At 43.6% G+C, this 26,419-nt stretch overlaps 1 protein-coding gene across 3 annotated transcripts in view; it reads right to left on the minus strand.

Annotated features, from left to right (window-relative positions):
• The window catches only part of MYPN (myopalladin), a 112,746-nt gene that overhangs the window by 48,140 nt on the left and 38,187 nt on the right, over positions 1 to 26,419 (minus strand). For all 3 annotated transcript variants that reach the window (XM_038743790.1, XM_038743788.1, XM_038743789.1), the window contains 6 exons: positions 22,844 to 23,019; positions 21,397 to 21,448; positions 18,911 to 19,025; positions 14,327 to 14,398; positions 6,405 to 6,546; positions 5,574 to 5,597 (listed from right to left, as the gene is read on the minus strand). In XM_038743790.1, the coding sequence (XP_038599718.1) occupies positions 5,574 to 5,597; positions 6,405 to 6,546; positions 14,327 to 14,398; positions 18,911 to 19,025; positions 21,397 to 21,448; positions 22,844 to 23,019 (581 nt within the window). The remainder of the gene's footprint in view (positions 1 to 5,573; positions 5,598 to 6,404; positions 6,547 to 14,326; positions 14,399 to 18,910; positions 19,026 to 21,396; positions 21,449 to 22,843; positions 23,020 to 26,419) is intronic.

Here is a 26,419-nt window from a genome sequence, read left to right on the forward strand (position 1 = left end):
CCCCCGTCTTACCTCCTTCCCTTCCCCACAGCACCTGTATATATGTATGTATGTTTGTACATATTTCTTACTCTATTTATTTATTTATTTATTTATTTTACTTGTACATATCTATTCTATTTATTTTATTTTGTTAATATGCTTTGTTTTGTTCTCTGTCTCCCCCTTCTAGACTGTGAAACCACTGTTGGGTAGGGACTGTCTCTATATGCTGCCAACTTGTACTTCCCAAGCGCTTAGTACAGTGCTCTGCACACAGTAAGCACTCAATAAATACTATTGATTGATTGATTGATTAATAATCACATTGGTGGTATTTGCCAAGCACTATACTAAGCACTGGGGTAGACTGATAATAATGAGGGTATTTGTTAAGTGCTTAAAACAAGCTAATCAGGTCAGACACAGTTAACTGGTAATTAACTAACTGGTAAACTGAAATCTTAGAAACATTTGCACTTTCCAAGTGCTTAGTACAGTGCTCTGCACACAATAAGCACTCAATAAATATGATTGGTTGATTGATATAAGGAGGCTGGGAAATCAAGAAGTTAGTGAAGCAGCATTGCCTCGTGGATTGAGCATGAACTGGGAGTCAGAAGGACCTGGGTTCTAATCCTGGCTCCTCCACCTGTCTGCCGTGTGACCTTGGACAAGTCACTTAACTACTCTGTGCCTCAGTTACCTCATGTGTAAAATGGGGATTCAGATTGTGAGCCTTATGTAGGACATGGACTGTATCCAACTTGATTAGCTTGTATCTACCCCAGAGCTTAGTACAAAGCATGGCACAACAAAAGTGCTTGACGAATACCATTAAAAAAATGACCTTAGGAATGAGGAACAATCCTGCAATAGCTGAGTGGTTCAATGCACTGGTCAGGAGACCCCTGTTCAATTGGCCACTGTGGGTTCTGTGGAATGAATACCTGACCAGCTTGGTCCTGGGTGAAAGGTAAGGACAGAGTAAGAAGAAGAAGGAGGTTTAAGAAATGGAGCTATCACATCATCATTATCAACAAGGCATTTGTTAAGGGCTCCCTATGGGCCAAGCATTGTGCTAAAAGCTGGGGTAGATACAATTAGGTCAGGTACAGTCTCTGTCCTATGTGGGGTTCACAGTCTAAGGGAGATGAGGAACAGATGAAAAGACTGAGGCACAGAGAGGTTCATAATAATAATAATAATAATGATGATGGCATTTATAAAGCACTTACTATGTGCAAAGCACTGTTCTTGACTTGCCCAAAGACACACAGGATAAGAACCAGGATTAGAAGCCAGGTTTCCAGATTTCCAGTCCTGTGCTCTTTCCACTAGACCACCAGTATTAGTTAGAGTTTTTAAACTCCTCCACTGTTTTAAGTCCCCACACACTGAGGTGACAAGTGGCAGCCCTGTTCCCATCAGATTGGACCTGGGCTCCATACCATGGGAGGATTTGTGCTGCAAAGGGACACCACTCAAGTCAAGCCATGTGGGGAATATAAGGGTGGTCTAGTAGATAGAGCACAGGCATGGGATCAGAAGGACCTGGCTTCTAATTCCAATCAATCAATCAATCAATCAATCATATTTATTGAGCACTTACTGTGTGCAGAGCACTGTACTAAGCGCTTGGGAAGTACAAGTTGGCAACATATAGAGACGGTCCCTACCCAACAGTGGGCTCACAGTCTAGAAGGGGGAGACAGAGAACAAAACAAAACACATTAACAAAATAAAATAAATAGAAGAGATATGTACAAGTAAAATAACTAAATAAATTCCAGCTCCACCACATGTCTCCTATGTGACCTTGGGCAAGTTACTTAACTTCTTGGGGTCTTAGTTACCTCATCTGCAAAATGGGGATTAAGACTGTGAGCTCTGTGTGAGACAGGGACTGTGTTCAGGGCTTAGTACAGTTCCTGGCACATAGTAAGCACTTAACAGATACCATAAAGAAAGCACACCCTTGTTCCTGGAGCGAGGAGGGAAGAAGGTGGGCATTTGAGGCAGGGTCATAGGCCCTTCTCAGCCATCAGTCTCCCCTCCTCAGTGACTATACCCTCATCCAACCAGGCAGTGAAATTTAAAAATCAGTTCTGGAGGCAGGAGGACTGGGAAACTTCAGAAAGGTATACAGTTTTGGGCAAATAGGGGAAAAGGAGTGAGAAACACCCATTGTGTACCTTGGCACTAGAAATTATGCTGGAGTTCGCATGTGTGCAATCAGTGCTGTGGCAAAGGCTCACTAACCTCTAATAATGACTCTGGGTAGGAGGGAGGGGTGATTTCTAATCCTAACTCTTTTATCAGCTCTGAATAACTGTGGAGAAGCCTCAAGGCAAGTTTTCACAAAGGGGCACCATGGAAAGCACTGGCAGTGGATAAATAATAAAAATGGTTTGGTTTCTCTATGCCTTGGTTTTCTGACTGTTTAAAAGGGAACAAATCCTACTCCTTGGTAGAGTACATGGCATGGTTGAAAAAAAAAGCAAATAAATAAATGAGACCTATTTCCTCTTCCTCAGTGAATTCTCCATTTTCTACTCCAAGGCAATTCTCTTAAACTACATAGGATAATGATACTCGGGCTCGGTAAATATACCAAAGGGGTTAGATGCCAGCAGAGTTGGGCTATTTCCAGCTAGCAGGCCAGGCACATTCCTAGGATGTTAGACCCCAGAATGGAGCTGCCAGACCTTCTTGGGGGTGATCTGGGTGACATCACTGTGGGATGAGGCAAGGGGCAGGACCTCTTCTAGAAGAGAGCAGACAATGGTTTACCTTCAACACACTACTGGAAAGAAAGTTATTCTCTAGGTCTTTTCTCCCAATAGTCACCTCAGCACTTATATACATAGCAATTTATATACTTTTCTATTTAAACACCCATTTATTCACTTATCTACCTTTCCATTATCTTGTTTTGACCAGTACATTGTATTGCATTGTATTGTATTTGTATTGTACTCTCCCAAGAAGGTAGTACAAAGTGCTCAGTAAATACCATTAATTGATACTGATTGTTTGATTTTCCCTCCTATTTAAATGATTTTGTGTCTCTCCTATTAGATCGTAAGTTCTGGAAGCACAGAGACAGTGTCTTTTACCACTATTGCACTCTATTGTTCTCTTTCAGTTGCATAGTACAGTGCTCTGTACTCAAGTATATTTGTCATTGGATGGGAGACATTTTAAACATTAGCAGGACAGTATAGAACCGCTACTCTGTGATCATTTCCCAGAAGACTTGACATTGAAAGCAGATGTCCCTAAAAGAAAAATAGGATGGGAGATTTGACATCTCAGAGTTGGGTAACAGCTAAATTATTTGAGAGTGTCAGAAGTTTGGGGAATTTATCTCATACTAGATATTAAGCAGCATGGTCTAGTGGAAAGAGCATGGGTCTGGGAGTGAGAAAACCTGGGTTCTAATCCCAGCTCCCCCTTTTACCTGCTGTGTGATCTTGGGCAAGTCACTTAACTTCTCTCTGCTTCACTTTCCTCCTTTATAGAGTGGGGATTAAATCCTACTGCCTCCTACCTAGACTGTGAGCCCCATGAGGGGCAGGGTCTATGTCCAAGGTTATCACCAGTGCTTAGAACAGTGCTTGGCATATAGTAAGCACTTAACAAATATTATTATTATTGAGGGTAGGGACCATGTCTAATATTTACTATGCATACTTAAATCCTAGTCCTATATTATGTATCCCAGGGCCACTGAAAACACACAGGCTGATTGACTGACAGTGTATTTGGCCACTGGATGGGAAAACATGACCAGTATGACTCAAAAAGATCTTAATGGACAGATGAGGAATTCTATTCTGAGATGGGAATCAGAAGAAATATCACCGGGCTACAAGAACTGCGAGGCCGTGATAATGGAGTGACGAAATGGAGATAGAGAGTGGTGCTCTGTGGCTTTGAGGAGAACATGACATAAGGGGCCAAAATTGTAACCCTCTGATATTGGCAAACCTCACCACTGTAACTGGGGCCCCCGAGGATGGGCATGCTCTGATTTCACTCAGCAGAGTGAGGCGGGGAGGCCTGAAATGGCCAAGAGTGTGGTTCTGTCTTCCTCAATTGGCCAACCTGTTGGATTGCGGCTGCCAAATCAAACAGGATCTAATGTGGGCCTTTCCTTAAGGGACACAGTTGCAATCACATTTGAGGTCTATAAATGAATAACTGGCTACATAAAGAGAATAGCGTTTGTGGTACAGATGTTTCAGGGAGAAGGAAGGGGTAGAGTCTGAAAAAGAACTGGAATCTAGGAATACTGCAGAGAGGGGAAGGGGCTAGTATAATGAGAAATCCTTTCCTGTCACATTTTTGGTCCAGAGGAGCATAAAGAGCTGTTTTAAACACACTGGCTCACTGAGGGGCACTGCCTTCTCATCTTCTCAGTCTGTAAGTCAATCAGTCAACAGTATTTATTAAGAATTTACTCTGTCCAGAGCCCTGAACTGAAAACCTGGGAGAATTCAATTGAGTTAGTAGGCACAATCCCTACCCACAACAGAAACTGACTCCTGTGAGTGTTTTTTCCAAAATACTGAGCTCCTGCAACTTAAAGGCTGATGGAAGCGGCATCCAGGGCTAAAATGAAATGCAGCAAATCTCAGTTATTGGTGTTGAAAGGTGGGCAATGTGGGTCAGTGAAATCCTAAAACAATTTAAAACTATGATTTTAGCTATTTATTCAGCCACCTACTTTTTAGATGTATTTTTTATGGCATTTGTTAAGCCCTCATGGCCTTCTTCTTCGGCCAGAGCTTTACATAAACCCGTACAAATTATTTGAGCTTCACATCTCCCTTTCCTTACTCACCTTCTGTCATAAGTGAAACTGTGCAATTCAGTTTTTAATAGGTAGGTTCCAGCGGGAAAACAGAGGAGAAGCAGAGAGCTGGATTGGCTCCAACTCACTCTCTTCATTTCTTCCAAGCCAACCTTCTAGCTGTACCTCGTTCTTGATTCTCCTGCCTGTATCCCCTCACTCACCATTTTCCTGGCTTGGAAATCCCTCTCTCCCAAATCTGACAGACTGCAGTCATCTCCATATTCAAATCCCACCTCCTCCAACATGCCTTTCCCGATAATCTCTCTAGCACTTATGTACTTGTGTATATTCATCCTCAGAACTTTACTATCTTATCTAACGTATCTATATGTTTATTCAGTTGTACATTCAACTGTTCATTTTATTTTCTCTGTAAATGCTTCATGCCTTCATCTCCCATTAGAGTGTAAGTCCTTGTGGACAGGGAAAGTATTATTGCTGTAGGCTACAAGCTCATTGTGGGCAGGGAACTTGTATGCCAACTCTGTTACATTATACTCTCCCACGAGCTTAATAAAGTGCTTTGGACACAGTAAGTGCTCAGTAAATGTAAGTGATTGCTGGATTGTACTTCCCAAATGCTTAGTGCAGTATTTTCCACTCGATAAATGCTATTTCTGCTACTACAGTTAATTTTATTCTTAATGTCAATGTTCTTCTAATTGTTTTCCGTGAGTAAAGCACAACTTCCATTGTTCCATATTAAGAAATTAAACTGTAAAAGGCCTCTTACCTGGCTCAGCCATGGACCGAGGTTCTAAAAGAAAATGACAAGTAGTAAAATTAACAAGCTGCATTAATTTATTTAACTGACATGCTGGTTTTTTTTCCCCTAAAACTTCATTTGGAATCTCACACCTCAGTTTGCTACTTTCAGAAGTGCTGTAGATATAACTTACCGTTTATTCATTTACTCAGTATTTTGTGAGTGCCTACTATGTACAGAGCACTGAATTAGAAAGGAAGTTTGGCTGGAAAGGTGTATGTAAAGTTTCTGCTCATAGAAATTGTCCTTCACTGTACTTATGTTTGTGCATCCCTAACAATTTTTTCTTTGGCACTGTTGTTTGGGCTTAAACTTTAGGCTCCAAGAGGATGGGGATCTTTTCTATTTCATTTGCCTTCCATGGCATCTAATTCAGGCCAAATACAAATAGGAGTACAAATGCAAATGCTTTGGGGGATGAGGAAGTCTAAATATCAAGGAGCATCTTGGGCTGGCTGGGAGAGAGCACTAAAGAAACCTGACTATAAAAACCAAACCAAACCAAACCATTATACAAACCAAGGCTATTTTAGATAGCTGAATGAAAGTCTGAGTAATGAGGCATATCAAGGTTTGATCCTGTCTGGATATCTAAGCCAGATTCGATTTTGTTTGGTTTTGCAATCTTTCCTGTAGTCTCAGTTCCAGTTATTTTGTACAATCAGCTTTCTTCCATACCGACCAAAATGCTCCAGATTTTAGATTTATGAAAACAGTAATATTTCAACACATTTATAGCTCTAAAATGTGAAAGTATAAAGTTTAGCATATGAAAAGTACTCCAATAGGCCAGCTTACTTTTCTGTAATATTCGAAAATCAGGAGAATCTTCTATCAGTGTCCCTTCCCTGTACCACTCCACCTTCGGGGATGGGGCTCCTTTCACTCGACATTCAAAGACAACCAGCTGCCCTTCAGAGGCTGATAGGTTTTGCAGCATCTGTAGTGGGAAAGAATATTGCGAGAACATGAAACAGTACATTTTCCTGATTCCAGTGCTCAGCTTGATTTTGAAGTTTCTTCCTCCCACCCAATGTCAGATCAATCTTGGATTGTTCAGTGGGTATAGCAGGCTCAAGAGGCTCCCATCTCTCAAGTTTCCTTTGAAAACAAAGTTAGATTGGCTCTAAGAGAGCTCTCTTTTCCTGAAGGATCTTATTCCTTGTTTTCTTCACTTGGTTGCTAAAGTGAAGATGTCACTCACGGGACACAACACTTCATTTTGTCAATTTCTCTGATGTCTGTTCTAAGGAGGATGATTGGGCCCTTGGCTTCCCAGCTGGGAATATTCAAGTTTTATAATATAAATTGTGTGTATCTACAAAGGGGCCAGGGGACAGAGGGGAGCTTTACTCCTGCCTCCCAGAACCTAACAGCAGGGACCCTCCAGCCAGGACTGATTCCAGAATCAGTCACAGTAGAATTCGGTCCCTCCATCCTGGTTGAATGGACCCCAAAATATGACTATCTCCATTAACATTGGTGACCTCACTTGGGATTCTCCCATCTCCAACCCATCCCATAAGCATTCCCCCTGTGTCACACTCAAACTGTGGAGAGGAAAGGAGGAATTGGGGTCTTTTTATGTGGCACTCTAGTAGGGGACTGGAGCCTGGAATGGGGGATGCTGATGGATCTTGAGCCTGCACATTCATAAAAAAGTCTCATTCCTTCCTTCAGCTTTTCTCCTGCCACTACTAAGCTCTTGGGGAGTTTATAAAAAGAAATTTGAACGAGCAGCGAATCTGACTTGAGCAACCTTAATACTATCACTAATCCTGTCCTGCCTGGATTACAGCGTGGCTCAGTGGAAAGAGCACGGGTTTGGGAGTCAGAAGTCAGGGGTTCTAATCCCGGCTCCCCCACATGTCTGCTGTGTGACCTTGGGCAAGTCACTTAACTTCTCTGAGCTTCAGCTACTTCATCTGTAAAATGGGGATGAAGACTGTGAGCCCCACGTGGGACAATGTAATCACCTATCCTCCCCAGCGCTTAGAACAGTGCTTTGCACATAGTAAGTGCTTAACAAATGTCGTCATTATTATTATTACTTCATCAGCCTTCTTTCTGACTTCCCAGCCTCCTGTCTCTCCCCGCTCCAGTCCATATTTCACTCTGCTGCTTGGTTGATTTTCTACAAAAACGTTCAGGACATGTCACCCCACTCCTCAAAAAACTCCAGTGGTTGCTCATCCACCTCTGCACCAAACAAAAACTCCTCACCGTTGGCTTTAAAGCACTCCACCATCTTTCCCCCTCCTACCTCATCTCACTTCTCTCCTTCTACACCCCAATGCACACACTTTGCTCCTCTAGTGCTAACCTTCTCATTGTACTTCAATCTCTCCTATCTCGCCACCAACTCCTGGCCCATGTCCTGTCTCTGGCCTGGAACACCCTCCTTCCTCAAATCTGATAGACAATTACTCTCCCCACTTTCAAAGCATTAATGAAGGCATATCTCCTCCAAGAGGCCTTTCCAGACTAAGCCCCTCCTTCCCTCGTCTCTCACTCCTTTCTGTGTCGCCCTGACCTGTTCCCTTTACTCTTCCCCCCTCCCAGCACCACAGCACTTATGTACATATTTGTAGTTTATTTATTTGTATTGATGTCAGTCTCTCCTCCTCTAGACTGTAAACTCATTGTGGGTGGGGAATGTGACTGTTTACTGTTGTATTGTACTCTCCCAAGGGCTTAGTACAGTACTCTGCCTACAGTAAGCACTCAATAAATAAGACTGAATGTACGAATGAATCCTACATCATAGCATCATTAACTCAAAATGTATGGGACAGGACAGATTTTAGACTCCTTAAGGGCAGGGATTGTGCTTAGTATCTCAAATGTATTCGCCCAAGGGCTTAATAGAGTACTCTGTACAGAATCAGTGCTCCATATATACTACTGGTAGACTGATGTCAAATGAAGTGGACTCTGATAATTCCGTTATTTTTATTAGAGAACAATAGGGCATCTAGAGAATAGCAGCCTGTCCCTCCTCTGCTGCTAGAAAATAACTTTCTCTTCTGCTATCTTACACTTCCCTGCCATCTTCCACTCTCACAGGCTTCAAATCCCATCTGATTATCAATCATATTCTCAGCATATCTAAGTTTTTGTATGAAAGTGAAATAATCACGAGCCTGGTATTATATACAAAAATACATTTAAAAACCCCAAATTCCTCTTTTTACCATTATTTCCAGTGGTTTTATTAGATCAGAACATCATCACCTCGCCCCCTCCTACCTCACCACCCTTCTCTCCTTCTCCAGCCCAGCCCGCACCCTCCGCTCCTCTGCCGCTAATCTCCTCACCGTGCCTCGTTCTTGTCTGTCCCGCCATCGACCCCCGGCCCATGTCATCCCCAAGGCCTGGAATGCCCTCCCTCTGCCCATCCGCCAAGCTAGCTCTCTTTCTCCCTTCAAGGCCCTACTGAGAGCTCACCTCCTCCAGGAGGTCTTCCCAGACTGAGCCCCTTCCTTCCTCTCACCCTCGTCCCCCTCTCCATCCCCCTCATCCTACCTCCTTCCCTTCCCCACAGCACCTGTATATATGTTTATATGTTTGTACATACTTATTACTCTATTTATTTATTTATTTATTTTACTTGTACATATCTATTCTATTTATTTTATTTTGTTAGTATGTTTGGTTTTGTTCTCTGTCTCCCCCTTTTAGACTGTGAGCCCAATGTTGGGTAGGGACTGTCTCTATATGTTGCCAACTTGTACTTCCCAAGCGCTTAGTACAGTGCTCTGCACACAGTAAGCGCTCAGTAAATACGATTGATTGATCAGACACTTTTTCAGATAAACACCTACTTTTACAAAATAGGGAAGAAACTGAGAAATATGTTCTTGTTTTTTTTTAACCATTTAAGTTCTCATATCTCATTTGTTTGTTTAGAGTCATTTTCTGTATCCTGTAGCTCAAAGCACTCTCTCATCCCTAAGGCTCCCTGTGAGGAAGGTAGAGGCGGGTGGCAGGAAAACTAGCCCACCCTCCAGCAGCTGTGAATTTGTGGGTGGGGGCACAGGTGGATGTGTGTTTGTGTGTGCATGCACGTACATATTTTAATGCCACATCTTTAAGGGAAGAAAAGTTGGGGAAAATGCCGGAGGGTTAGGTGAGAGGAGGGAAGGAGAGAATCACAGGGAATGGGGTAGAAAATCCCTTCAGAGGAGGAAGGTTCCATGAAGTCATCAGAACCTTAGGTCAGGCTCACAGCCCAGCTGGCTCAGGGCTTCATGCCTCTGCTGTTATATAAGTAGTAGATGGGCTCTCCTCCCTCCATCCCCATCCCCCACTTCCCCTGCCCCCTCCACCCCTGCACTCTTCAAATTACTGCTGAAGCAGCTGGAGCCTTGAAGAGTTGCCAAAGCAGCTGCGGTTAGAGTGGGAATGGCACTGGGGTAAGGTTCTAATTCGATCAGCTGCCTCCCCTCATATGCGTGACGTGCAAGAACAATTTTTTTCTTCATTTATGAGAACGCAAAGGGTGTTCAGCACAGTAACATATAGAGGAGCAGAGAGTGCCTTGTTAAATAAGTCACCACCCTTTCCATCTAGAGTTATTTCCCTAGCTTTGGTGTGGAGAGCACGGAAATGTTAAGTACTGTTTCCAAGCTCAGCGCTCCTGGACATAATTCTTTCTAAAATGATGGGGGATATTATTACCTGTACCCGCCAGCCTCCCAACAGGTCTGGGAGGCTAAATGAGAACATGCCTATAAAGAGGTTTGGTGCATTTGGGCTAATGTTACTATACTCAACTTACGGTTGTTTATGATTATTGCAAAGGAATGATGTTGCGGAGTGAGAGAGGTTGTGAAATCTAGGCATCAATCAGGGACATTAATAGGAGAGAGTATAAAATTGTACAAATTAGTCTGTAACCATGGCTCAGAGACACATGACAGCTGCCACCCGGGGCTCTGACTCAGAGAAATTTGTGGCTAATGACTTTGGCAGTGGTTATGACCTCAGCGATGCCCTCACTGACGGAAACTAACACAGTGTGCTGCTCCTGCTAAGCCCCTGTGGAATCTGAGCTACAGCCTGTCCTAGTGTCCACGCAGGAGCAATCCTGATCCCATTTAAGGGGCCAAAAGCAGGCTGCATGCACACGAACACACACACACATACATACAAACACACACACAATCACCCCTCTCCCCCTTCTTCCCTCTCCCCCTTCCTTCTTCCTAGGCTTGATCTGGCAAAGGCCTCCAGTTACTTTTTCAGATATTGAGTGCTAAAAAACCTCAGCCCGTGTTTTCTTCTAAAGAATAATCCCCCAGAGTTTCTACCTACACTAATACTATGTTCTCATATTGCATCTTTCCTCCCCCCAAATCTCAAAGTTCTGCCAGGTTTTAGCCCCCTGGAACTAAGGCCCAGGGTTAAGAGGTAAGTTGAAGGAGTCACTGGCAGAGCTAACAGGAGGACCTAATATTTTCGTTCAGCTTAATACACTGCCTCTCTCCCCTCTCCCCTTCTGAATCTTAAAAAAAACCCCAACAAACATTTTTCTGATGTCTTTTCCCATCACCAAAATTTTGGACAGAGACTGTGTTTACAACTCTATTATATTTTACTCTCCCTAGCTCTTAGTACAGTGCACTGCACACAGTAAAAACTCAATATTATTGATTAATTGGTATTTGGTTTTTTTCCGTGTGTGTGAGTGTATACAATATACAATGTTCCAGAAGCACTCTCTAACAAGATTTCCATAGTCTTTTCTGGCAATCATGGGAAACTACCTGCCATCAAAAATAAATTACTTCAAGATTCCAAGACAGGTTGGTTTGAATAACAATACTATTTGTGGTATTTGTTAAGTGCTCACTATGTGCCAGGCACTGTACTAAGCGCTGGGGTGGAAACAAGCAAATTGGGTTGGACACAGTCCCTTCCCATGTGGGACTCACAGTCTTAATCCCCATTTTACAGATGAGGTAACTTGCCCAAGGTCACACAACAGACAAATGGCAGAGCCAGAATTAGAACCCAGGTCATCCTGGGTTCCAAACATTCAAGAATCAAGCTGACTCTACTTGAAAAATGAGCGACTGTTGGGGAGATGCCTCTTTTCACATCCATCTTCCCCACCTACCTGCGATAGCGATGAGAAGGGAGTTTTTATTCTTCACTCAACCCCCCCCACCCCACCCCCAAAAGGACAATTCTGGGCTTCAAAAATGCCTTTAAAGTCATCAGGTTAGTCTACATCTTTCTCAAAATCAATCAATGAGATAGCTGTCAGCTCATTTTTCTCTCCTCTTCTACTGTACCTCCCCTGTCTTTGTGGTTATAAAGAACCCATAATTCAAGCACATTGCCAGTATTACATTCTATACCCTCTGCTGACACAGGACGCGATATCGCTGGATAGTGTGCTTCCTTTGGGAACCTCCTCTATTCCTTGCTTTCACTTAGAGGCTCCAGATCTCTCTGAAGCAATAGCATCAACCTTCAGCTCATTTCCCACGGCCACGAACTTGTCCCAGACCAGCTAACATGGGCATCGGCCCAGCCTCTCCCTGCTCCAGTGCCCTGGGATACCAACCTTCAGGAAAGATTGGGGTTGTGACATTGGATTTTTATCTGAATAACTCCATATGATTGGCTTTCCTTTTATCTTCAGAAATGCTTTGGCTAAACCCAAGGACGCTAAGTTGACAACAACAAGGTAAAGATTTTAAAAGAATGAAAGTTATCATCTCTCAAAGGGAAAAGGGAAATTCAGGCCAGAGGCAAGTGGGTTGGTTTGAAACCCCTCACGTGTTTTAGAAAAGTTGTCTCTGCAACACTATAAGGCCATTTCCTCGGTGAATTGACAGTGTGAATTTCTTTGTAATGAAAGTTCCTATGGCGATATAGGCTTGCCTTCTGCTAATAGGCCCAATCAATCAATCAATAAATCAATGACATTTATTGAGTACTTAATATGTGCAGGGCACTTTAATAATAATAATCATTGTGGTATTTGTTAAGCGCCTTCTATGTGCCAAGCACTGTTCTAAGTGCTGGGGCAGATACAAGGTGATCAGGTTGTCCCACGTGGGGCTCACAGTCTTAATCCTCATTTTACAGATGAGGGTACTGAGTCCCAGAGAAGTGAAGTGATTTCCCCAAGGTCACACAGCAGACAAGTGGCAGAGTTGGGATTAGAACCCATGACCTTCTTACTCCCAGGCCTGTGCTCTACCCACTAGGCCATGCTGCTTCTCTGTACTAAGCACTTGGGAGAGTACAATACCAAAAAATAAGCAGACACATTTCCCTTTCCATGACAAGTTTATAGTCCTTTGGTAATAATAATAATGATAACAATAATATTAATAGTATTTGTTAAGCACTTACTATGTGCAGAGGACTGTTCTAAGCGCTTGGTAGATACAAGGTAATCAGGTTGTCCCATGTGGGGCTTAATCCCCATTTTACAGCTGAGGTAATTGAGGCACAGAGAAATTAAGTGACTTGCCCAAAGTCACACAGCTGATAAGTGGAGGAGTAGGCATTAGAACCCATGACCTCCAGTGGCTACCAATCAATCTGCGCATCAGGCAGAAACTCCTCACCCTGGGCTTCAAGGCTGTCCATCACCTCGCCCCCTCCTAACTCACCTCCCTTCTCTCCTTCTCCAGGCCAGCCCGCACCCTCCGCTCCTCTGCCGCTATTCTTCTCACCGTGCCTCGTTCTCGCCTGTCCCGCCGTCGACCCCCGGCCCACGTCATTCCCCGGGCCTGGAATGTCCTCCCTCTGCCCATCCGTCAAGCTAGCTCTCTGCCTCCCTTCAAGGCCCTACTGAGAGCTCACCTCCTCCAGGAGGCCTTCCCAGACTGAGCCTCTTTCTTCCTCTCCCCCTCGTGCCCCTCTCCATCCCCCCATCTTACCTCCTTCCCTTCCCCACAGCACCTGTATATATGTATATATGTTTGTACATATTTATTACTCTTATTTATTTACTTATTTTACTTGTACATATCTATTCTATTTATTTTATTTTGTTAGTATGTTTGGTTTTGTTCTCTGTCTCCCCCTTTTAGACTGTGAGCCCACTGGTGGGTAGGGACTGTCTCTATAAGTTACCAACTTGTACTTCCCAAGTGCTTAGTACAGTGCTCTGCACACAGTAAGTGCTCAATAAATACGATTGATGATGATGATGATGACCTCTGACTCCCAAGCCCGTGCTCTTTCCACACTGCTTCTCATAGCATGGCTTTGAGAGGTCTAGAAGGTCTCTTTCGGCATGGTTGCTTTTAAAGTTTCAATCTAGGATCACAACAACCAAAATCAGAGAGTGAAATGAAAGCTGCTTCTACAGTGGCAGTTTTTCTAGGCCCCCAAGCATCCAGATTTCCTTTTACCCTGTCTCCCAGAGCTGCCACAGCCTGAGACCTTAGAACCAGTCACACACTGCACTGCATTGCAGGTTCAAACTGGAGACTTAGGGGTGCAATCCAGAGCATGGAGAGAGTGATGTGTCAATGGACCAAGCATCTGCTTACAGCCCCAGAAGTCACTGGTGGAAACCAGGATCCTAATTGCTACCATAATTGCCAAGGCCCAGTCCTTTGAGAGAAGAAATTTCTGGTAAGTTTGTCTTCTGTTAGGTAGGATCCTTTTTAAAAGGTGGTATCCCGCGAGCACATCTATCTATGAAATTTGTGTCATGGAACATCAGGAGGGAGTTGGATTTTGATTACCTTTGTGAACACTGGAGCTGCTATGATAGGCTTTCCATCCAATCCTTGCAAGTAGTTGGTAGGACTCTGACACTGCAAATCAAAAAGAAAATATAAGGGGGCACAGCGATGAGGTAATGAAACACTCCTAATTGAAGCATAAGACATCACAATCCCCTGAAACATAACATTCAGGTCCTTCCCTCCACCCCAGACTCTGAATGTGCCCTGTAGGATCTCATTTTTGGAATGGACTTTTCCTTCAGCGCTTAGAACAGTGCTTTGCATATAGTAAGCGCTTAACAAATGCCATTATTATTATTATTTCCAGGATAACTGACAGTTCCCAAACTTCCTGGAACTAAAAAATTGATCAGCCTGAAGGCCTCTTGATGATTCTATTAAATTCAGTGCCAATGTATTGATGTGAATTCCCCAGATTATTACATTTTCAAACTAATTCTACCCTTTGGTCATTTGCAAAGTTCACATTCATTATTTCCTACTGTTACCTAGCTCCACTGGAAATATCCCAATTTGAAAAATATTTCTCTGTGTTTTGAAAAACAGTTTTAAGCCCAGTATCCTTCAGCGCTTAGAACAGTGCTTTGCACATAGTAAGCGCTTAACAAATACCATCATTATTATTATTATTCCAGCTGCATAACTTCGGCTCTGCCACTTGTCTGCTGTGTGACCTTGGGCAAGTCACTTTGCTTCAGTAACCTCATCTGTAAAATAGGAATTGAGACAGTGAGCCCCACGTGGGACAGGGACTGTGTCACCCTATTTGCTTGTATCCACCCCAGAGGTTAATACCACAATTATTATTTTAAAAAACAGAGGAAAACAAGCAATATCTTCTCCCATTCCCTTCGACATCGCCCTTGCACATGCTCCTTTTACTCACCCCTCCCCCAGCCCCACAGCACTTACGTACAAATCCGTAATTCATTATTTATATTAACGTCTGTCTCCCCCTCTAGACTGTAAGCTCATTATGGGTAAGGGAATGTATCTACCAACTTTATTACATTATATAATTATATTATATTTATTATACTATATTATTATTAGAGAAGCAGCGTGGCTCAATGGAAAGAGCGTGGGCTTTGGAGTCAGAGGTCATGGGTTCAAATCTCTGCTCCACCAATTGTCAGCTGTGTGACTTTGGGCAAGTCACTTAACTTCTCTGTGCCTCAGTTCCCTCATCTGTAAAATGGGGATGAGGACCGTGAGCCCCACGTGGGACAGCCCGATCACCTTGTAACCTCCCCAGTGCTTAGAACAGTGCTTTGCACATAGTAAGCGCTTAATAAATGCCATTATTATTATTATTATTATACTAATATTATACGGTGCTCTGTACATAGTAAGTGCTCAATAAATATGATTGACTAACTTCCTGGATCATTCAGTTGCATTTATCGAGCACTTACTGTGTGCACAACATGATATTAAGTGCTTGGGAGAGTAGACTCTAACAAAATCACAGACACATTCCCTGCCCACAACGAGCTGGAGAAGGGAAAGGGAGAAGGGGAAACCGAGGGGGCCGTCAATCCCCCCAACCAGGATTCCTGATGATGATACTTCCTCTCCCCCTCGTCCCCCTCTCCATCCCCCCATCTTACCTCCTTCCCTACCCCACAGCACCTGTATATACGTATATATGTTTGTACATATTTATTACTCTATTTATTTATTTATTTTATTTGTACATATCTATTCTATTTATTTTATTTTGTTAGTATGTTTGGTTTTGTTCTCTGTCTCCCCCTTTTAGACTGTGAGCCCACTGTTGGGTAGGGACTGTCTCTATATGTTGCCAATTTGTACTTCCCAAGCGCTTAGTACAGTGCTCTGCACATAGTAAGCGCTCAATAAATACAACTGATGATGATGATCCCAATAGAACAGAATGGATTTATGAATGAATTCAAAATGTGATGTCCCAGTACTAATATTGAAGAAATATAGCTGAGGAAATCAAATATTAGAGCTCCTCAACTGACAGGAAACACCAATGATCTCCAGAAGAGAATGTTACAGTTTCATCTTGGAAAGCAGAATTATTTTAGGTTTCATGAAATAGCAAATTGAAGGTCAAGAGATAATATATAATTGAGCTTAAGCAGGTAATTGATATATATAATGTATATACATATATATACACAGTATCTCAATACATATATATCTCAATACACATATATCTTATATTATGTGTCTCCCTCATAAAATAGAAGAGCAGAATTGCTCATCTACATACAGGACTCATTCATTCATTCATTCATTCAATCGTATTTATTGAGCGCTTACTGTGTGCAGAGCACTGTACTAAGTGCTTGGGAAGTACAAGTTGGCAACATATAGAGATGGTCCCTACCCAACAGCGGGCTCACAGTCTAGAAGGGGGAGACAGACAACAAAACAAAACATATTAACAAAATAAAATAAATAGAATAGTAAATAAGTACAAGTAAAATAAATAGAGTAATAAATCTGTACAAACATGTATACAGGTGCTGTGGGGAGGGGAAGGAGGTAGGGCGGGGGGATGGTGAGGGGGAGAGGAATGGGGGGCTCAGTCTGGGAAGGCCTCCTGGAGGAGGTGAGCTCTCAGTAGGACTTCGAAGGGAGGAAGAGGGCTAGCTTGGCGGATGTGCGGAGGGAGGCCATTCCAGGCCAGGGGGAGGACATGGGCTGGGGGTCAACGGTGGGACAGGTGAGAACGAGGCACAGTGAAGAGGTTAGCAGCAGAGGAGCAGAGGGTGCAAGCTGGGCTGGAGAAGGAAAGAAGGGAGGAGAGGTAGGAGGGGGCGAGGTGATGGACAGCCTTAAAGACGAGAGTGAGGAGTTTTTGCCTGATGCGTAGGTTGATTGGTAGCCATTGGAGATATTTGAGGAGGGGAGTAACATGCCCAGAGCGCTTCTGCACAAAGATGATCCAGGCAGCAGCATGAAGTATAGATTGAAGTGGGGAGAGACAGGAGGATGGGAGATCAGAGAGGAGGCTGATGCAGTAATCCAGTTGAGATAGGATGAGAGATTGAACCAGTAGGGTAGCGGTTTGGATGGAGAGGAAAGGGCGGATCTTGGCGATGTTGCGGAGGTGAGAGCAACAGTTTTTGGTGACACGTTGGATGTGAGGGGTGAACGAGAGAGCAGAGTTGAAGATGACACCAAGGTTGCGGGCTTGTGAGACGGGAAGGATGGTAGTGCCGTCAACATTGATGGGAAAGTCAGGGATAGGGCAGGGTTTGGGAGGGAAGATAAGGAGTTCAGTCTCGGACATATTGAGTTTTAGATGGCGGGCAGACATCCAGATGGAGATGTCCTGAAGGTAGGAGGAGACACGAGCCTGAAGGGAGGGAGAGAGAGCAGGGGCAGAGATGTAGATTTGGGTGTCATCAGCGTAGAGATGATAGTTGAAGCTGTGGGAGCGAATGAGTTCACCAAGGGAGTGACTGTAGATAGAAAACAGAAAGGGACCAAGAACTGACCCTTGAGGAACCCCTACAGTAAGGGGATGGGAGGGGGAGGAGGAGCCCGCAAAAGAGACTGAGAATGAATGGCCAGAGAGATTAAAGGAGAACCAGGAGAGTACAGAGTCTGTGAAACTAAGGTTGGATAGCGTTTTGAGGAGAAGTGGGTGGTCCACAGTGTCGAAGGCAGCTGAGAGGTCGAGGAGGACTAGGATAGAGTAGGAGCTGTTGGTTTTGGCAAGCAGGAGTTCGTTGGTGACCTTTGAGAGGGCAGTTTCGGTGGAATGTAGGGGATGGAAGCCAGATTGGAGGGGGTCAAGGAGAGAGTTAGCGTTGAGGAATTCGAGGCAGCGAGTGTAGATGACTCGTTCAAGAAGTTTGGAAAGGAATGGTAGGAGGGAGATAGGGCGATAACTAGAAGGGGAGGTGGGGTCAAGAGAGGGTTTTTTTTAGGATGGGGGAGACATGGGCATGTTTGAAGGCAGAGGGGAAGGAACCAGTGGAGAGTGAGCGGTTGAAGATGGAAGTTAAGGAGGGGAGGAGGGATGGGGTGAGAGATTTCATAAGATAAGAGAGAATGGGGTCAGAAGCACAGGTGGCCTGAGTTGCACTTGAGAGGAGGGAGGAGATCTCATCTGAGGATACTGCTGGGAAGGATGGGAAAGTAGTGGAGAGGGTTGAGAGCAGGGGCGTTAGAGAAGGGGGAGGAGTGACTTTGGGGAGCTCAGACCTGATGGAGTTAATTTTACTAATGAAGTAGGTGGCCAGGTCGATGGGGGTGAGGGAGGGAGGAGGGGGAGAAACAGAGGGCCTGAGAAGGGAGGAAGAGCTGATGGAGATGATGGGCATGGGTGTCAATAAGGGAGGAGAAATAGTTTTGCCTGGCAGAGGAGAGGGCAGAGTTAAGGCAGGAAAGGATAAACTTGAAGTGAACGAGGTTGGCCTGGTGCTCATCTGCTAGATGAGCTAGGGGCTGCCCTGATAAGGCAGAGAGGCTGATGGTCCTCCTTTTGTCCTCTCCCACATATTCACATATTCACAGTCACTGCCATGGCCATGGGCAAGCCAGCCCAGATTGTTATTACTTGTTGTTGTAATTTTTACACCTAGTCTCTCTTACCTGCTGAACAGTTGACACTGTAGGCTGGACCACAGTAGGTTGCATTTGTGGTCCATCTGGTAAGCTGGTTGCAGAGGTAGCTGGAGGTGATGAAACCTCATTTTTCTTTTGGACCCTATGAAATTTTAAAAATATTATCAATGGATTGTAATACATACAGCTCCACTGCCTGCCTTTTCATTTAGTGAGGAGTAGCTCTAATGTCATGCATAATACTAAAGTCACCTTTTTCTACTCTTTATGTTAGATATTTTAAACTCTTGATATGTGTTTTTATATCCCTTTATAGGTTTGCCTTGGTTTTGCCTATTTTAGATAATAAGCTCCATATTAAGTATTTCATTAACTTTGGACAGCACTCAGTGTAGTGCTGTTCACTTGCGACCTACTAACCCAGGTTTCTTAATGATGACAATAAAGATGAAAATCTTAGATTAATAATACAGTCATTCCTCCTGTTTGGCCCTATTCATCCAACGTTCTCAAACCACTGATTGGATCTTATCTTATTAAATCATATCCTGTGATAGATGGTGATAGATGGTGAAATTTGCTCTGTTTTTAAGAGAGGAAAATTGAGTCCAGCAGAAATGACTTGCTTAGTAATGAAACATGAATAACATCTCTTTCTGATCTGATCTCATCCTTTCTGATCTCCCATCCTCCTGTCTCTCCCCACTTCAGTCTATACTTCACTCTGCTGCCTGGATTATCTTGGTACAGAAATGCTCTGGGCATGTCACTCCCCTCCTCAAAAATCTCCAGTGGTTGCCTACCAATCTTCGAATCAAGCAAAAACTCCTCACTCTCAGCTCCAAGGCTGTCCATCACCTTGCCCCCTCCTACCTCCTCTCCTTTCTCTCCTTTTACAGCCCAGCCCGCACCCTCCGCTCCTCTGCCACTAACCTCCTCACAGTGCCTCATTCTCACCTGTCCCACCACCGACCCCTGGCCCAAGTCCTTCCTCTGGCCTGGAATGCCCTCCCTCCATACATCTGCCAAACTAGCTCTTTTCCTCCCTTCAAAGCCCTACTGAGAGCTCAACTCCTCCAGGAAGACTTCCCAGACTGAGCCCCCCTTTCTCCTCTCCTTTTCCTCCTCCTCATTGCCCCCCTCCCTCCCTCTGCCCTACCCCCTTCTCCCCACAGCACTTGTATACATATTTATTACTCTATTTTATTAGTACATATTTACTATATTTATTTTATTAATGATGTGCATATAGCTATAACTTTATTTATTCTGATGGTTTTGACACCTGTCTACTTGTTTTGTTTTATTGTCTGTCTCCCCTTTCTAGACTGTGAACCGTTGTTGGGTAGGGATCATCTCTATACGTTGCTGACTTGTACTTCCCAAGCGCTTAGTACAGTGCTCTGCACACAGTAAGTGCTCAATAAATATGATTGATTGAATGAATGAATAACTATGATTGAATGAATCTCTTGATTTCTAGTCCAGGGCTCTAACTACTGAACCCAATTACATCTTGGTTAGAGGACTCAATTTATCTCAGTGCTGAGATAATATTCACAAAGGTCATGAGGTTTGTTACATTATTGTAATGCTTAAACTTAAAATTTAATAAGAAAATATAAAATATTGAGTTACAGGAATACCAGTTTTTCCTTTGCTGCAGTGATAATTTTTTTTTATGATGTAGAGACCTATCGGAATCATTTAAAATATAGAATAATAATGGTACTTATTAAGTGCTTACTATGTACCAAGTTCTGGAACTAGATAAAAGATAGAGTGGGCACAGTCCCTATCTCACATGGGGCTCACGGTCTAAGAGGGAGGGAGAACCAATATTGAAGCCACATTGATAGATGAGGAAACTGAGGCACAGAGAAGTTAAATGACTTGCCAAAGATCCCACAGCAGGTAAGTGGCAGAATCATTACTGGAATCCAGGGTTCCTCACTCCCAGGCCTGTATGCTTTCCACTAGGCCACAATCATACAAAAGAATAGGAAATTTGTGTGTAGCTTCAACTAGTTTGCTGTGGGCAGGGAACTTGTCTGCCAACTCTGTTGTATTGTACTCTCCCAAGTACAATACAAGGCTTCATACGATGCTTTGAACTTGGTAAGTGCGCAATTAGTTCCACTGATGGTATTTTGTTTTGTTGTCTGTCTCCTCCTTCTAGACTGTGAGTCCATTGTTGGGTAGGGACTGTCTCTGTTGCCAAATTGTATTTTCCAAGCGCTTAGTATAGTGCCCTGCAAACCGTAAGTGCTCAATAAATACAACTGAATGAATGAATGAATAATCCATCAGCAACCTGGCCTTTGCGGACAACTAGCTGCAAGCTCCGAGGAGCACTCTCCTGAACCCTGAAGAAGAGATTCCAAATTCTAGCTAAAAAACCCAACAAAGAACCAATCAATTGGCACAATGTCTCCAACCTCTGTCAAAATTAAGAATCAGGCTTAGGCTCCCCCTCAAAGCAAGCTAATAGAAATCAGTGCAATTAGCAGTACCGATTCATTTCTTCCTTGCCAACGTCTCCTTCTGAATCTGAAGAAGAGGCACCTGGGGAAAAGAATAAAAACAAGGGACTGTCATCTTTGAAGTATTTAAAGCTGCTTCCCAGACAGGCAAATCTCACTTATTTTAAGCAATTTGAGAGATATCAAAAATCTGGATCTTGGGATAAAAACGAATTGATTGAATTCCCCCCTATTCTCCTGCATGAAAAAATCCAGTGTCTTCAATGGGCATAGTCAGTGGAGGATGCACAATTTTTGTTCCTGAGGCAGAAGCCCAAGAGTGCTCAGGGGTGAAGAAGGCAGTAAGTGGAAGTTTGGTGTCTGGCAATGATGGGAGGGCAGCTTCTGGGCTAATGTCTTCTTTGGGAAGCCTCTGAGGTTTCAACAGGTGCCACAGCTGTCATGAAACACAGCTCAGGGCTGGGAGCCACTGCCAGGACAAAGGCCCATACCCAGATGCCCTTCCCAAGCCCGTGAAACAGGCAGCAAGACAGGGAGATGGAAGAGATGTGAATCAGGAATGACCCTAGCCCAGGGAAGGGAGCTTCATTTGCCCAGGACTAGGGTCCAGCTTTCCAGTCCAACTTCAGCCCTTCCCAGCCTCTGCCCTCTGAGTGTGTTTGGGGGTCTCTGACCCGTGGAAAATGTCTGCAGGGGCTGCGGGTGAAGGGACGAGGTGGGGCCTCCAGGATGAGGGACGGGTGGAGGGAGGTCCGGCTGCAGGAAGCGGCAGAGAGGCCAAGCTGGTAGCAGGTGGAAGAAGACTTGCTCTAGATTCCTTTCCGGAGCTGCGTCTGGGACAGCAGTCTCTCTCTTGCTGCCTTTCTTCTATCACCGGGTGAAATGTGAGAAAAACCCTAGAGAAGTGATTATGCTCCTTGGAAAACAGATGACATTCTTCAGTGGCAATGATTCCCTCGGCCAATGCAGATTGAAGAAGAGAGGGATTAAGATGGACTTCGAACATTGTCAGCGTGGGAGTCTGCCCTTCCGTTCAGCCCTAATATTAGTGAGCCACAGTCCATGAAATTTTTTTTGTTACTTGTCTTTGGCAGAAGAGACGTGGAAAAGTAGCATTGTGACAATCTCAAAACATTTGCCTCCTCCTTATTGTCGAGGGAGATGACAAAGTCCTAATTCTCTAAGGATCTAGTCTGATATATGGGGCCAAGAAGGGAAAATCTATTTGGCTGGCAGAATGTCCCTGTTTTCTGTTCATTTTAATATCCTTCAATTCGTCCAAACAGTAACTGGAACGAACATCCTTCTCCGGTTATTTGTCGAAACATCATTCCTGGAAAACTCAAGGCTTAGTGACTAAATAGAAACTGAACCATCAACAATTCTAACGAGAATTAACTTCATCTCCTTGTTCAACCTGGTAAACTTAGGGTTTAATGCTCAACAATAGGTAGGGTGAGAAAGTTTCTTACTTTACCTTCTATGTAAATCTCTGCAGAAGTTGAATCTGTCCCATATATGTTGGAAGCAAAGCAAGAGTAGCGTCCCGTGTCCTCTTCAAAAGCTTCCGCAATGGTCAATGAGTGTAGGCTTCCTGCCTGGATGATGTGGATGTCTGGTGAGTTTTCAAGCTCTTTCCCTTCACAGTACCATCTGCAAGGCAAGATGACAGTCCGTCATGACAAAAACGTGACAACCAGCTGAACAGATGGCTCCGTTCCCTAGGAAGACCCCGGAGGCCAATTCAGTGGGGAGTCAAAGACTAAACAGCTGCTTATAGCGATGCTAATTGAAGCGGATAAAATAGGTACAGGTTACCGTAGTGCTTCTTTGGGAAACCGACAACTTCTCCTACTTCATACGGGGTTACAAGCTGGGAAGAAAGGGGCTGGTGCCTTTTAGAGCACGTATCCAGGGTTCCTCTAGTGGGACTTGGCTTCTTACCAAATTTTCTGAAGGGCTATACTTTCTGCAGTAAATAGAAGCTATTTGATTGAGTTTTATGGATTGGTTGCAAAGCTCTGGACAAATGACAGGGGAAATTATACATAAATTAATTAGATACAGTCCCTGTTCTCAATGAGCTCAAATTTAAAACGAAAATACTGAACAAATAAATACTTTAAAAAATGCAACTATCAACAATCAAGGCTCTGTTCTGGATCTCTTCATTTCTCGATTTACACTCATTTTCTTGGGAAGCTCAACTTGCTCCCACAAAGTCTACTCCCACTTCTATGAGGCAGTCTCCCAAATCTACCTCATTGGGCCTGACTATTCTTCTTCTCTGCAGTCTCACATTCCCTCTTACCTCCAGGTCAACCCAGTATGGATGTCACGGCAGCATCATAAGCTCAACATACCCAAAACGAACTCATCTCCCCTCCCAAATCATCATCATCATCAATCGTATTTATTGAGCACTTACTATGTGCAGAGCACTGTACTAAGCGCTTGGGAAGTACAAATTGGCAACATATAGAGACAGTCCCTGCCCAACAGTGGGCTCACAGTCTAAAAGGGGGAGACAGAGAACAAAACCAAACATACTAACAAAATAAAATAAATAGAATAGATATGTACAAGTAAAATAAATAAATAAATAGAGTAATAAATATGTACAAACATATATACATATATACAGGTGCCAAGTAATGTAATAAATTTCAGGGCAGGTTGGACACGGTCCCTGTCTTACCAGGGTTTGACAGACTAAGGAGGAGGGAGAACAGTCTTCTAGACTGTGAGCCTGCTGTTGGGTAGGGACCGTCTCTATATGTTGCCAACCTGTACTTCCCAAGTGCCCAGTACAGTGCTCTGCACACAGTAAGCGCTCAACAAACACGATTGAATGAATGAATCCTCCTCTCCTCCAGTTTCTCTTCACTGTTGACAACACCACAGTCCTCTCTGTCTCTCAAGCCCATAATCTTGGCACTGTCCTTGACCCCTCCCTTCCTTTCAACCCGCATACTCAGTTGCTCACCACATCCTGTCAGTACTTCCTCTACAACATTTCCAGAATATACTGCTTTCTGCATATCCAAATGGCTACCACATTGGTCAAGGTACTTGTCATATCACAGCTGCCTCCAGTCTCAATCCCTGCAGACCATATTTCACTCTGCTGCCCAGCAAGGGCAGGGATCATATCTACTAACTCTATTGTACTCTCCCTTCCACTTGTACCATGCTCTGCATAAAGTACTCCAGTAGGACTGATCGACTGATTTTTCTAAAAGGTTTTGCTCAAGTCGCCCCACTCTTCATGAAACTCCCATGGTTGCCCATTCCTCTCTTTGTGTAGCAGAAACTCCTGACCATTGATTTTAAGGCACTCAAACAATTCTCACCCTCCTGCTTATTCACTCTCTCCTCCCATTACAACCCAGCTTGTATTTTTTCTGCCTGCAAAACTAGCCTACTCAACCTGCCCTGCTCTTGTTTTTCCCACTGCTGACCTAGTGCTCCTACCATCCCCCCCTCGGACCCCCTCCCATTTCACATCTGACAGACCACTGCTTTCTTCTTCTTCAGAGTCCTTCTAAAATCACATCTCCCCCAGGAGGTCTTCATCAATTATTTTCTAATCTACCCACTTTATATTCCCCCCAACAGCCTCTTCACCACTTCAGCACCACCAAAGCACTGAAGTACTCACATATTCATGTAGCTCTTTTGTTCTTTGAGCTTTATACTCTATTTCTTCCTCCTATGAATAATTCATTTTACTATCTCCCCCATTAGACTGTAAGCTTTTTGAGAGTAGGGATAATATCTATCAACCCTTCTGTACTCTTCTAAGCTCTTAATACAGTGCTCTGCACAAGCAGGTGCTCGATAGAGGTCACTGATTGAGTGATATTTTGATTGAAGGATAAGTACAAAGAAGAGCAATAAGACCAGATGGGGGAAATTTGAAGTGCTTGTTGCCTTAACTTTCAAAAATTCAAATTTTCCCTCAAGAAATATGTATGACTTGGCAAACTGCAAAGACAAATGGATTTTTTTTGTGTGTGTCAATCGGGTGAACTCGGCACTGAGGGGGCCTGGATTAAGGGCCTCAACTCAATCTGAACTGTAAATCAGCCTACCAGGCTGGGTAGATGCTAAATATTTCAGGTGCCAGCTGTACTCAGCTGAGTAGAGGATGTCATGATTTTCATGGCTAGTCCCTTCCAACAGTACCCTTACACATACCCAGTAGTGAGTCTAATGTGTGAACTACAAATCCGCTCAATCCCAGTAGACTACCAAGGATACAAAGCAGCATTGCTTAGTGGAAAGAGTCTTTGAAGTCTTTGGAGGCTTTGGAGTCAGAGGTCTCGGGTTCAAATCCCAGCTCTGCCAATTGTCAGCTGTGTGACTTTGGGCAAGTCACTTAACTTCCCTGGGCCTCAGTTCCCTCATCTGTAAAATGCGGATTAAGACTGTGAGCCCCCTGTGAGCCAACCTGATTGCCTTGTAACCTCCCCAGCGCTTAGAACAGTGCTTTGCATATAGTAAGCACTTAATAAATGCCATCATCATTGTTATTATTATTCACTATGATTGTTCCAGTCCCTACTCATGAAAGTCCTTTCTTTTCCACAAAAGGCAGGTGGGAAGAGGCTAGGCTTGTCAAAAGAAAAATGGTTAAAATATTCAGGCCACAATTGGATCCACCTCTTTCAATCCTTAGAAATACAAACTCCTTCATTTTACTTGCGGTTTGGGATTTTTGATCCAAAAGTCACAATTAGGTACAGTAATATATGAAATTAGTAGAAATAGCATGCAAAGTGATTGCAAAGGGCGAAAAAAAACTCCGTGGGAAAAAATGATAGAAAATTTCCTAGTGGCTTAATAAACACCAGAAGCTAAAATTCAAAGTTTTCCCTCTATTATTAGATATCTATTTATAGCTCTTGGATAAATACTCATTTTCCATAATTAAATCCCAAAGTAAAAAGTGAAATGGTTATGGCACATGAAGATAAAGTGCAATTAGAGAAGTTCAGCCTAGAATTCAGACAAGCCTTTTTTCAAACAAGAAATGAAGCACTTATGTAAA

The sequence above is a fragment of the Tachyglossus aculeatus genome, chromosome 3, assembly GCF_015852505.1.
Source record: "Tachyglossus aculeatus isolate mTacAcu1 chromosome 3, mTacAcu1.pri, whole genome shotgun sequence".
Lineage (NCBI taxonomy): Eukaryota > Metazoa > Chordata > Mammalia > Monotremata > Tachyglossidae > Tachyglossus > Tachyglossus aculeatus.